General features: G+C 38.1%; 1 protein-coding gene across 1 annotated transcript in view; it reads left to right on the top strand.

Annotated features, from left to right (window-relative positions):
* The window catches only part of LOC137023068 (segment polarity protein dishevelled homolog DVL-3), a 39,377-nt gene extending 28,994 nt beyond the window's left edge, over window positions 1-10,383 (top strand). Inside the window, exons 6-15 of the mRNA XM_067389660.1 lie at window positions 185-278; window positions 391-460; window positions 2,992-3,131; window positions 3,205-3,281; window positions 3,380-3,447; window positions 3,600-3,749; window positions 5,511-5,642; window positions 6,396-6,563; window positions 6,682-6,897; window positions 8,778-10,383. Coding sequence (XP_067245761.1) covers window positions 185-278; window positions 391-460; window positions 2,992-3,131; window positions 3,205-3,281; window positions 3,380-3,447; window positions 3,600-3,749; window positions 5,511-5,642; window positions 6,396-6,563; window positions 6,682-6,897; window positions 8,778-9,160 — 1,498 coding nt within the window. The 3' untranslated portion in view covers window positions 9,161-10,383. The remainder of the gene's footprint in view (window positions 1-184; window positions 279-390; window positions 461-2,991; window positions 3,132-3,204; window positions 3,282-3,379; window positions 3,448-3,599; window positions 3,750-5,510; window positions 5,643-6,395; window positions 6,564-6,681; window positions 6,898-8,777) is intronic.
* Window positions 10,384-14,023: the final 3,640 nt, after the last annotated feature.

The raw sequence follows: 14,023 nt of genomic DNA, 5'->3' as shown, positions 1-14,023 counted from the left end.
AAGCCAACACAAAGCATGGTTTTCCATGGTCTGATACACTACTACACAAATTCAGAGGATTGGAGAGTATGCATCATGTGACTTTTGGGACCAGTCAGAGTTGAGAGGACTATAATGTGCATTAAATGTGCACAAAAGACACTAAATATGATGTTTTGAAGATTCATCTGTGACGCCCCTACAGGTTCAGCAGCTCTACTGAGCAGAGCACATCGTCACGTCTCATGAGACGCCATCGCCGCCGCAGACGAAAACCCAAAGCACCCAGGATGGAGAGGGTGAGACTCCTGTGGCTGATAAACATTGTGTTTGTACCCGGCTATCAGTGTTGAACTATTGTCTCTTTAAGTGTGTCCTCATCTCTCACTCTCTTTCTCTCGATCTCTCCAGTCCTCATCGTTCAGCAGCATAACTGACTCCACCATGTCTCTGAACATCATAACTGTCACATTAAACATGGGTGAGTATGTGCACATGTATATCTGTGTGTCTGCCGTTGAACATGCACCACTCTTTTAAAGATAACATGAATGACATTCACTAACTTCAGTAATGAGACAGAAATGTAGAGTAGAGTGTGTACTTTGTACACATTTTTGTTCATCACTGCATAAACGAATTCTTTGACATCTACAATTTTTGCTATTGGATCTTTGACATTAAAGTTGCGATGAAACAGGAGTAGGTTTCTTCCACATGTGATGTACAGATTATTAAAAAAAATGTCTATGATTCTATGCATTGGTTGTTGATTGGATGCTGAGATGTGTATGTTGCAATCAGAAATGGAGGAAGATGAACATGAGCTTGAAAGGACAGGTTTAAAGGAGCACTATGCAGAATTTTCCAAATAAATTAAACAATCAAAAATAATCCCTCTCGATCATTACTTATGATCCACCAGAAGTGTGTCTACAGAGACACTGCTCAGTGCCTGTATTTTCTTCTTGTATTGCTGTGCTTGGGACATTTCTGGGTTGCAACCTTTAGCCTGTGGATGTGTCGCTCCAGCCAATAACAGCGCATGTGAGGGCAGGACTTTGTTGTCTGTGTCTGAAGCTCTGGAAGCCCTGCTAAAGGCTAGGGTCCAAGTTTGAATCTTGTGTTGACAAACAGTAATTGAAAATTTCTGCATAGTGCACCTTTAAGTAGACTAAATGATGAGGGAGTCCTGCACACGTCACTAGAGAGAAGTCTGTAATTTCCACCAGAGTATCCAGTTGACATTTTGATTAAAGGGGTCCTTGATTATGATTTCACTTTTTTATCTTTAGTTAGTGTGTAATGTTGCTGTCTGAGCATAAACAACATCTGAAAAGTTACGATGCTCAAAGTTCAATGCAAAGGGAGATATTTTATTTTACAGAAATCGCTGTTTAAAGACTATAACAAATGGCTGATAGGGACTGCAACAAGCTTTTTCCTGGGTTGGTGACATCACAAACCCCAATATTTACATAATCCTGCCCCTGAGAACATGCAACAAAGGGGGTGAGGCCATGTTGGGCTGCTTTAGAGAAGAGGAAGAGTTGTTGTAGTAGAGTGTTGTTGCCATGCCATAATTTTACGCCGGACTGCTTCACAAACGAGGGTCAATTCAACACTGGATTTGCACAAAACATTAACATGACGGCACATGCTAGTTGATGAGTTGAATCAACTCCACAGAAACTACATAAATTTATCCACTATCCATTCAGAAACGTCCAGATTCATTCTTTCATTCTCTCCATCAGTGTCCGGTTTGAACAATGTCAGGCTGAACACCGTTACTGACAATCCTCATTTTGGCTGTGTGAGATTCTCCAGCTTTGTTGTTGTTGAGTCACCGAAGCGCGAGCTGTTAAAGCTCCGCCCTCTTCTTGAAAGTGGCCGGGAGCAGCAGCTCATTTGCATTTAAAGGTGCCCTAGAACCCTTTTTCACCAGATGTAATATAAGTCTAAGGTGTCCCCTGAATGTGTCTGTGAAGTTTCAGCTCAAAATACCCCATAGATTTTATTTTATTCAATTTTTTAACTGCCTATTTTGGGGCATAATTAAATATGCGCCGATTCAGTGCGCGTCCCCTTTAAATGCTCACGCTCCCCGCCCCCAACCTCGCAACTCTATAATAAATTGCATAAACAAAGTTCACACAGCTAATATAATCCTCAACAAGGATCTTTACAAAGTGTTCATCATGCAGCCTCAGATCATGTAAGTATGGTATTTATTTGGATGTTTACATTTGATTCTGAATGAGTTTGATAGTGCTCAGTGGCTAACGGCTAATGCTACACTGTTGGAGGGATTTATAAAGAATGAAGTTGTGTTTATGAATTATACAGACTGCAAGTGTTTAATAATGAAAATAGCGACGGATCTTGTCTCAGTGAATACAGTAAGAAACGATGGTAACTTTAACCACATTTAACAGTACATTAGCAACATGCTAACGAAACATTTCGAAAGACAATTTACAAATATCACTAAAAATATCATGATATCATGGATCATGTCAGTTATTATTACTCCATCTGCCATTTTTCGCTGTTGTCCTTGCTTGCTTACCTGCATAAAGTCTGTTGATACGGCTGTGCAGCTCCAGACGTTAATACTGCCCTGTCTAATGCCTTGATCATGAGCTGGCATATGCAAAAGTTGGGGGCGTACATATTAATGATCCCCAATGTTGAGATTCACCTGTTCTTCAGAGGTCTTTTGCACAAATCAAATTTACATAAGAAGGAGGAAACAATGGTGTTTGAGACTCACTGTATGTCATTTCCATGTACAGATCTCTAATTATTTAACTATGCTGAGGTAAATTCAATTTTCAATTCTAGGGCACCTTTAAAGGGACACACACAAAAACGGCATGTTTTTGCTCACACCCAAATAGGGGCAAATTTGTCAAGCTATAATAAGTCATGTCAGTTTTACAGCACTACTAAATCTATACTCTGCTCTTTGTCTCTCCATTTTGTTTTTCTCTCTTCCTCTTGCTATAGAGAAGTATAATTTTCTGGGAATTAGTATAGTCGGGCAGAGTAATGAGAGGGGTGATGGAGGAATCTACATTGGCTCCATCATGAAGGGTGGTGCGGTGGCTGCTGATGGACGCATTGAGCCGGGTGACATGCTTCTGCAGGTCAGTCACTCTTTTATATTTTCCTGCTCATTGCTGTTGTTTGTGATTTCTAAGAGTTTCTTTTGTGTTGTAGGTGAATGATATCAACTTTGAGAACATGAGTAATGATGATGCAGTGAGGGTGCTGCGAGAGATTGTCCATAAACCTGGGTAAGAAGCGGACGCTGTGATGTTCGTTTCTCTTGTTATGGACTAGATGATGTTTATATCAGCACTGACATTACTTGTGTGCATGTTAACATTTACAGACCCATCACACTGACTGTGGCCAAATGTTGGGATCCAAACCCTCGTAGCTGTTTCACTCTCCCAAGAAGTAAGAGAGAAACTGGGTTATAGTGCTATTTAAGTCAACATGAAGTGGTTTTCGCAACCATTTCACTTTCACAATTACATTATTTTTATTGTTCTTGACCTCTTTGGTAGCAAGTGACCAGGCATCTGTTCACTCCCCCTGTGTTTGTTCAGGTGAGCCGATCCGTCCAATAGATCCTGCTGCCTGGGTGTCTCACACAGCCGCTATGACGGGGGCGTACCCAGTGTACGGTATGAGCCCTTCCATGAGCACAATCACCTCCACCAGCTCCTCCATCACAAGCTCCATTCCAGAGACTGAGCGTAAGTGTTTATCCACTCACCCTTCCCATAATCCACCTCTGCTGTGCCCCGCTGTCTGTCGCCAGAGGATGACTTCATCTGCCAGTCCACTGCTTACTCTATTTCAAACGTAGCCCTTAACAACTGAGTATGTCAAATGAAAATCAAAGATTTATGTTTTGTCTTGAATGACATACAAAAACTGTACATTGAAAATTAGGGCAACCCTTGTGGAAAAGAAGCACACAAAGGAATACTTATTACAGAAATAATATACTTTAAAAGTATAAAAAGAAAATTAAAAAAAAAGTATAAAAGTATAAAGTTTAAAAGTGTGAACTGAATGTAATGTTTTTGGACACTTGAATGAAAGGAGAATCAGACAATGACGACCTTGGACTGTTGAGCATCTGTCCTGTATCAGGCGAGATTGGGCAAATATTCCACTTTCAAAACTACAACAATTAGCATCTTCAATTTCCAACAGATTAAAAAGTGTAATTATAAGGAAAGGTCATGTGGCACAGTGGTAAACATGCCTCTGTCCAAGCTTTTTTGGAGTGTGTTGCAGCCATCAAAATCAAAAGTTGTCAGTTGAAAAGTTGGTCAGTGAAAACACTGTACTTTTGTCAGTTAAATAAAGTTTAAAGAGAGTTAACAAACCACAGATTCTGGATTTTATTGCATTTTACAAAATGTCCCTACTTTTCTGGAAATGGAGTTGTAGATTTGTTTGAACATACATTTAAAGGGTTAGCTCACCCAAAAATGAAAATAAGTTCATTTATTAATCACCCTCATGTTCCACACCCGTAAGACCTTTGTTAATCTTCAGAACACAAATTAAGATATTTTTGTTGAAATCCGATGGCTCAGTGAGGCCTGCATAGCCAGCGATGACATTTCCTCTCTCAAGATCCATTAATGTACTAAAAATATATTTAAATCAGTTCATGTGAGTACAGTGGTTCAATATTAATATTATAAAGCAACAAGAATACTTTTGGTGTGCCAAAAAAACTAAATAACGACTTATATAGTGATGGCCGATTTCAAAACACTGCTTCAGGAAGCTTTGGAGCGTTATGATTCTTCTGTGTCGAATCATGATTCAGATCGCGTGTCAAACTGCCAAACTGCTGAAATCATGTGACTTTGGCACTCCGAACCGCTGATTCGATACACTGATTCATCTGTGCTCCGATGCTTCATGAAGCAGTGTTTTGAAATCGTCCATCACTAAATAAGTCGTTATTTAGTTTTTTTTGGCACACCAAAAATATTCTCATCACTTTATAATATTAATATTGAACCACTGTACTCACATGAACTGATTTAAATATGTTTTAGTACCTTTATGGATCTTGAGAGAGGAAACGTCATTGCTCCCAATGCAGGCCTCACGGAGCCTTCGGATTTCTAAAATAAATACTTAAATATTATTTAAGTATTATTTTACTTAAACTAAAATATCTTAATTTGCATGCCGAAGATTAACGAAGGTCTTATGGGTGTGGAACTGCATGAAGGGGGTTGAGTAATAAATGACAGAATTTTTCATTTTTGGGTGAACTAACCCTTTAAGATAAGCACAAGTGCACATTGAATATAATTAAGCACACTTCTTTTTCACAAGGGAAATTAGATTTGTAAAATTTGTAAACTCTTCTCAGATCAGTTGATAATGGCTATAGCACCTTGATGTTCTCACTGAGCACATCTTTGTAATTCACCCACATCTGTGGACTGCTGTACACCTTCTCACTGTGTTTTACTCTGCAGGGTTCGAGGATTTCCATCTGTCCATCCATAGTGACATGGCAGCAGTAGCCAAAGCGATGGCATCGCCAGAGTCAGGCCTGGAGGTGCGAGACAGAATGTGGCTGAAGATCACTATCCCCAATGCCTTTATAGGTAAAACAACACCCTCACTCTTAAAACTTCAGAATCTAACCTGGGTGTGGAGAGGAAATACCACCGAAAGTGATAATGAAAAGTTCCTCTTTTTAATCTGCTATTTAACGTTTGGTGTTTTACATCATTTTCAGTGTCTATCCAGTTTGCAGCCATTTTTGGATTTGATTTGACAGGTAGCAGCCATAATTGTTCTGAATAATAATTAATTTCAAAGAATCCATTGACATAAATGGATGACACCATCTATGGTGGTGTTTTTATGTTTCAAAAGAAATTAAATGGAAGTAGAAACAGATCATTTCTTCCATATTGTGATGTACATCTGAGCATAATGGATTAGTGGAAAAAAAAGACAAAATGTAGTGGCCGTGACACTCAAAAGTGAAGGCAGATGAACATTAGGGGCCGATTTAAGTGACTAAATAATTAGGGAAGTCCTGCGTATTTCACCAGATAGAAGTCTGTTTTCACGCCTTTGTTTTGAATAAGCGACCTCTAGTGGCGAAAATTACATATTGTGCCTTTAAGACACTTATTGAAAGCTAGTACACTGTTCAAGCACAAAAAATTATGCAAATATTAGTTTTTTTATTATAAAACAATAGATATGCTGTTCAAAATGAAGACGAACAGTATTTAGAGGCTTTGTGGTTGACAAATGTTGACAGTTAATGTGATGAATTTACACCTGTGCATATTCTGCTGCGACAACAGTGTCTTCAGAGGTGAAATATTTGTTTTTTCTATCAGGTTCAGATGTGGTGGATTGGCTGTATCATCACGTCGAGGGCTTCACTGACAGACGGGAGGCACGCAAATACGCCAGCAACCTGTTAAAAGCCGGCTACATCCGCCACACTGTCAACAAGATCACCTTCTCTGAACAGTGCTATTACATCTTTGGTGACCTCTGTGGCAGTGAGTTCATGATCATTCGTTTTTCATTTTCTCCCCACTCTTTCACGTTAAAACATCTTTTATTTATTCATTTGGAGTAAACTCTATTCCCCTCCTGTTTGTTCCTCTTCTCTCTCAGATATGGCCAGTCTCACCTTGCATGACCATGACGGTTCTAGTGGGGCGTCTGACCAGGACACTCTGGCTCCGTTGCCCCACCCTGGGGTGGCTCCCTGGCCACTCACTTTCCCTTATCAGTACCCGATCCCTCACCCGTACAATCCCCATCCTGTGCATGATCCCACCTACAGCTTCACTGCAGGGGGCGGCAGCGCCGGCAGCCCTCACAGCGAAGGTGAGACTGCATTCTACTTGGGGCAAATATACCTCTAAAATAAAAAGAAATGCCCCTCAAATTCAAGATAAGGTGTCAAATAATGCCCCTACACATTTAAACTACATTCATTACGACTGTTGTGATTAAAGTGAAATTTATGAAAAGTACGAATTACATTTACATTGAATTTACATTTAGATCTAATTGTGTTGCTTCAAAGATTTCTTTTTATATGGATTTTTGCAGCATTGAGCATTATAACCAACCACACACATTTCTGTTGAGTCTATGAATTCATTGGCCAATCAGAGATGCTTAAATTTCTCACGATTAAAATAAAATGTAAAAATGAATGAGAAGGGTCAATTACATTTAGATCTGCTCACATTGCATCATTGCAGTATTGAGCATAGGGCTGCACGATATTGAAGAAACGTGATAACTTGTTAATGCGATATCCGATATGTGCTAGGATAATGCTTTAGGTGTGTAACATCAATTTAAATTATATTTAAATATATTTAAAAACTGAAAATGATATAACCACTAAATATTTTTCACATTCTTTCTGGGAAAAGAAAGCATCACTACAACTTCTGAAAGTGAACAGCAGTGTTTTAGCATTACATAAAAAGTAGTCATTTTAACATCAATGTAAACAAACAAGAAAATTTGATTTGATTCATATTAAAACTACAAAATTTATTTAGTCAAGAGCAGTGAGTGATTTTCTCTTTATCTTTTGTTGTTTGACAGACAGAAGCAGGTTTACTGTATTAGGCTGCTGTCACTTTAAGACCAAATGCACGAATCCTATTGACACAAATCTGATTTCTTTCCCAACTGTTTACTTTCACTTAAGACATAACCGACTGTATTTACATGAATACTCACCAAGACAGGCATTATGACATAACTGTATGTGTATTTGACCATTCGAGAGCAATGAAAAAGAACTGAATCCAGTATTGCGTGTTGTCTGTGAGGCGGCTTTCTGTGTGCGCATCTTGGGTGTGTCAAACAGCATGAGTACAGCACTGAGTGCTTTTCCGCAGCATATTGCACTTAATAACCCATTTTAACATCAAGCTAGTCACACGCAAGTAACAGTTGTGTGCCCAGTCTATTCGCTGCTATATGCGTCGACCTAAAACTTTGACTTTTAGCAGCTTTTTGAAGTAGCCTATTAAAATCTATATCAGATATCACAAGCCGTTGAGATATGCATATCGTGATATGTACATTTGTGATATTTTGATACTTCCGATATATATATAGTGCAGCCCTAACTGAGCATTATAACCAATCACACACGTTTCTGTTGAGCATATGAATGTGTTGGCCAATCAGAGACGTTTAGATTAGTCACCGGGGAAGAAGAAATCCACTGAAAACACTGGAATTTTGTTCAGAGTTCTGGAGTTCCATGAATTCTCTCCTCATAAACAACAAAGTGCAACGAAGGTTTGGTTTTTCATGCTACTCAGATAACCAATGTGACGATTTGATTTTCTAATGTGTAAAAAAGCAATAAGCTAATTCATAAACGTTCTCAGCTTAATTAGCCTGTTTAGTCTAAAAGAATTAGGCATTTCTAATATAATATGAAGATATATTTTGTTGATCTTGATCACATTTTATTAGTTACAAACTAATTCTCTGATTGATTGAATTGTTTAAATTTAAATATTTGACATAAAAGTTACAGATATATTTAATTATAGGTAATTATTTTAAAAAATGCCGTAGGAAATCACTTCCGGGGTGGAAATACTCCTTATCCTGACCCTGCATTCGACTCTTCCACCCTCATCCGATCATAAGGCGAAATCAGTGATGTGAAAAAACATATTTTAAACATTAGGTCTCATTTTTCCTTTCTTTAATTTCGCTCGCAGGTAGTCGAAGTAGCGGCTCGAATCGCAGCGGTAGCAAAAACGACGCAAATGCAGCGGCTGGAACGCAGGAGTCTGGAGGCAGATCTGGCAGTGGCAGTGAGTCAGAGAAAAGAGAGAAGGCTCCCAGCGAACGCTCTGCAGCGCCCCCTAGCGAACACAGCGTGCGTAGCTCGCACACCATCCGAAGCACCCACTCTCACGCCCAGAGCCTGGTGTGTGGACCGCCCGGCCTCCCTCCACAACCACAGACACCCGTAACAGCAGCACCGGGCTCTCCTCCGGAACGAGACCTGTCCTCGGTGCCCCCCGAACTCACGGCCTCACGCCAATCTTTCCGCATGGCCATGGGAAACCCCAGCGAGTTCTTCGTCGACGTCATGTGATGTGCTTCAGGTGACCCAGAGGGCCGTCTCGCATGCACAGGCACTATGAAATCAAGAAAGAAAAATGGGGAGAAAGACGAGAAAGAGATGCATTGACATTTTACCTGGTGGAGAGTGCCGAGTGTCCCTCCTAATGTCCCTCCTGTGTCCTGTGGCTTGCACTTTCTTCAGTGAAGAAGACTGGAACAGATCACATATCCCATCATGCCCTTATTATGATTAATGGTGACTCTATGGGATGAAGTGATGACGTCTGAGTGAAGGTGAATGCTTGCTGGTTTTTATGTACTTTTTATGTACTTTACCTGCATTTTTTAATATTTTGTCCTCTGACCAGTTTATTAACCTCGAGCTAAGATCTGTTTATCAATCAAAGATAAACTAAATTAAGCAAAAAGAGAGAAAAGCATGAGACATGGGAAGAAAGTGAGGTAATCTTCTACTTCTAAATCACCTTTCGCTTTTTTAAGGATGAGCAAATCATTTTTTAATGATTTTAAAAAAGACAAACACTATCAAATGATAGAATCTTTGGCAATTATTTTATATTTATGACTTTAATTTTCTGCTAATAATTGTGGAGAGTGAGAGAGAGTTAAAAAGAGAGAGTTTTTACGTTTACAGACAGGACTTTTAAAGTCTGCCTTACTCTTTGGGTTAAAATGAATTTATTAAACATGATGTTTTGTCCTTCTTTTTTCTTTTTTTTTTTTTTTATAACGTGAACTAATGAATCGTGCACAATAAGACCAGGGACTTTTATTAATTAAGTAGCTCAAGTCAGTTATGATTTGATGTTGATTTAAAGAAATTAAATTGGGAGATATTCGGTCCTGTACTGTTATTCTTTGTAATAACCAACCTGTATTATGTGTGCTGAACCTGCAGCAGTGATGAAGTTCAAAACAGACCTTTAATGTTTCAACATTATCAGCACCCCTGAATGAACCTGATGATGCACTATTATAATGTAATGGAGAGCAGCTCTCTTCACTCTCTCACTTTTTCCCAAACAACACAGTACTTTATATGTTAATGTTTGTCATCATTAACTATCAGCACTCTGCTTTATTGTTTCTCTGTAAACCTTCCATATTTTTTCTCAGATGCATTTATCACATGTTTAATTATTGGAAACAGTATTAAATGGATCAATTTAATACTCACTGTACACTGTTTTATGACAAAACAAAACAAATTGTTTTATTTATAAATATAGTTTATTGCCTAAACATTGAGTGTGAATCTTTCTGGGTTTTCTAGACATCGCTTTTATTCTTCTGCAGTCATGAAGACAAAACAAGACCTTCTCAGACGTGATCAACAAAAAATTACAATAGCAATTATTATTATTTAAAAAAAGTTATTTATTAAATTAATAAATAAATATCTTACTATTGCAATATACTATTGTACTGTAAAATAAAAAAATTGTATTTAATAATTAATATTATAATATATTATAATACAATAAGTTATAATAAAACTAATAGAAATATTATTATTATTGTTAATTATTGTTATTATTATTATCATTATATTTTTATTTTATTTTACAGAACAAGAGTAAAATTACAATACTAACATTTATGTTTGCCTTAATTCGCTTACAAATGTTAAACCATTGAGCTTTTATTTTGGCGGAAACCCACAGGGAGACCTTAACACTTCTCTTTGTTGACAACAGATTTATAAACAATTCTCATTATGAATTTGAGAAGATGGTTGGCGCATGTTGCGTGGTTGGCGCTACTTGTGTAGAGTAGCATTTTCTGTGAATCGAAACTGAAACAGTGCTGTGCTACATACTATATACTAGGAGTGTAACAGTACATGCATTTGTCCATACAGTCAGACGATGCATACGGTCAGTCACAGGTGATCCACACTCCAATCCACAAGGGGGTGTGTGCGGTAATGCAACGCTGTTTGCTAATGTTGTGGCAAAAATCAAAAGGACTCTTACTGCATAAGAGACAAACACGTCCAAATGTCTTTCAAAGGTTTTATTTCTTGCAAGAAAGGTCAGACAGTCATACAGAAGCACACAAAAACTGCAGAGTGTGAGACAGAGATTACAGTCTCCCACTCTCCCTTATATCTTGGCCTTCAAGGCCGAAAACTCTGTTCTCTTCCCATATTTAGACACGTGACTTACACAGTACCCCTCCACCTGTCACATGAAGCTCACATCCCCTTGCTATACAAAACCCATACATTTGACACACATATTTGGGCCCTGGCAGACAGCCAGAAATAATCCCTAAATACGGCCTTCCACATGACTCAAAGAGTGCATACTCAAACTTAAGGATAATCATATGAAATTATTCTAAATTTCTTCCACACTAACCACAACAGCAAAAAGCGCAGAAGAAGAACAGGCGATCTAGATATGCGTGTAAGAGTGCATTCAATTCAAGTAGGAAAGATCGTATTTACGAGCTAAACGCACATGAACGCCACCACAATGTAGTAAATACGAGTGGGAAGCTTGGGATTTTCTTTAAGCCCAGATCTGTATGAGTTGGGGGCGTGTCAGTGAGAAACATGGCGGAATACAACAATACTTATATAGGTATTAGCAGTGACATCGTCAGGCTTTTCCATTTACAAGGAAGTAAGCTAATTGCCTGCACAAAATATTATATTGTTATATTATAATGCTATCATAATGATAAAGTTTACAGTGGCTTCATAAATTAATTTAAAAAATGAAAAGCAAAACGCACCAGATGCACATTCTTTGTTCTTCATTTTCTAGAAGTAGAAGTGCTTTATTTTTGTGTAATTAATTAAGATAAGGTACACCGGCATCTTACGCTGACAAAAGTGACTTGAACGCACCTGCTGTCATACATACAACTTCCCATCTCTTAAATACAAACTTCCCAGGAGCGACTTGTGTCGCTTCATAAAGTGAAGTTCCTAAACGTAATTTAGGGAGGAGCGAGCCCATCTAATCTTCCAATCAACAGCCAGTGTATATAAGCAGCTGCTTACCTCTCTTCAGTCTCAGCTGTTTCAGCACCCCTCCACCTCCCCAAACTCCACCTTCATTTCAGGTACCTTGCCCTATGTAATCACATCCTATTTATTCACTGGGGGGTGTATCAGAGCTCGAGTTGAAGATGCTTCATCGAGCCCCTCCTCAGTGGACAGCAAGCCAAATTAGCTAACCTAATACCCTAAAGATTATATGGGCAAACAAACTCGTTAAACTGAGGTTAAACCACTGGAGTCACATGGAGAACTTTAGTGATGTCTTTACTACCTTACTACACCTTGAAAGAGGTAGTTGCATTGGATCTCTATGAAGGGACAGAAAGCTGTCGGATTTCATTAAAAATATCTTAATTTGTGTTCCAAAGATGAAAGAAAATCTTCCGGATGTTGAAAGACACGAGGGGGAGTAATAAACGACAGAATTTTCATTTTTGGGTGAAAACTTTAAGTATTTTAAGAAACACAGTCATGAATGTATACTATATTTAAGTACACTTAAATGGTCTTTAATTAATATTATATTATCTACAAGTACGGGTTTTTAAAAACATACTTTTAAGATTTGTAGTACACTACAAGTTCACATTCGATACTATTAACACACATCTTTTTCAAAAGGGGTGGAAAATGAATTTTGTTCTCTTTGGCTTTCAGAAGAGCTGTTCTAAGATTTACATTTCCACTGTATCAAAAGAAGATCCAGGGACAAGCTATAATTTATATACAACGACTCAGATGGAATCACTTACACATGATGAAGCATCTCAAAATGATTATGCATCCTTTATACACATAAATCATGCAGCTTGTTGAGGAGACTATTGCTGGGCTATTATTATAACTATTATAATGTTCACCTTTTGACAATAAAACTGATGATAACTTTCATTAAAGGGCTTTTTTTTGTTTTTGGTCAGGTTTTTTGGCAACTAACACTATCCAACACTGAAATGTAAGAGGGCCAACAAGAAGCTGTAATAAACCATGCGGTCTGAATTCATTTTGCTCTTAAAAATGGATTCCAGAAAGCAGACAAAGAGGAGGAGCAAAAGCAAGCACAAAATATGAAAACTTACAGTACCTAAGAAAATTATATACAGCCTTTTGCTGTGATCTGTAACCCTTCATTTGACAAGATGAAGCATCATCAATCACAGTGAAAAACTCTCCTCCAACACACACATCTGGAGTCCAATCCAATCCAGCAGTCTTCGGGTTTATTTACACAAAACTTTACAGTTAAAGAAGTACACTTTAGCATACTTTTAAAAAGAGTTGTTATGGAAATAATATACTTTAAAAGAATATACTTAAGTGTGAACTGAATCTAATGTAACGCCTTCCCTATTCTACTTTTGGAAAAAAACTAAACTGGCGCCGCGTTCGTTCCGCAAGTTGAATAGGGAAGGCGGAGGACATACAGCGTAACCTTTTTGAAAAATGCGGAAAGCGAAAGCACGTGCAAGGAGATATTTTGTGTTTATAAAGGTTGTATTTTTTTTCGAAAATGACAGATCGTTTTTCTAGATAAGACCCTTATTCCTCGTCTGGTATCGTTTAAAGCCCTTTGAAGCTGCACTGAAACTGTAATTTTGACCTTCAACCGTCTGGAGTCCATTGAAGTCCACTATAAGGAGAATAATCCTGGAATGTTTTCATCAAAAACCTTAATTTCCTTTCGACTGAAGAAAGACATGAACATCTTGGATGACATGGAGGTTAGTAAATTATCAGGGAAATTTTATTTAAAAGTGGACTAATCCTTTATTTACCGTTAAATGTCCGACGTAAAAAGCGATACCATTGTGCAGCGCTTACCTTAGTAAGTTGACCAAGTGGATCTCTGAACTTGTGCGA

This window comes from Chanodichthys erythropterus, chromosome 7, assembly GCF_024489055.1.
Source record: "Chanodichthys erythropterus isolate Z2021 chromosome 7, ASM2448905v1, whole genome shotgun sequence".
NCBI classification, from domain to species: Eukaryota; Metazoa; Chordata; class Actinopteri; order Cypriniformes; family Xenocyprididae; genus Chanodichthys; species Chanodichthys erythropterus.
Note: the sequence above shows the minus strand (reverse complement) of the source record. Positions and strands in the feature narration are given on the sequence as shown.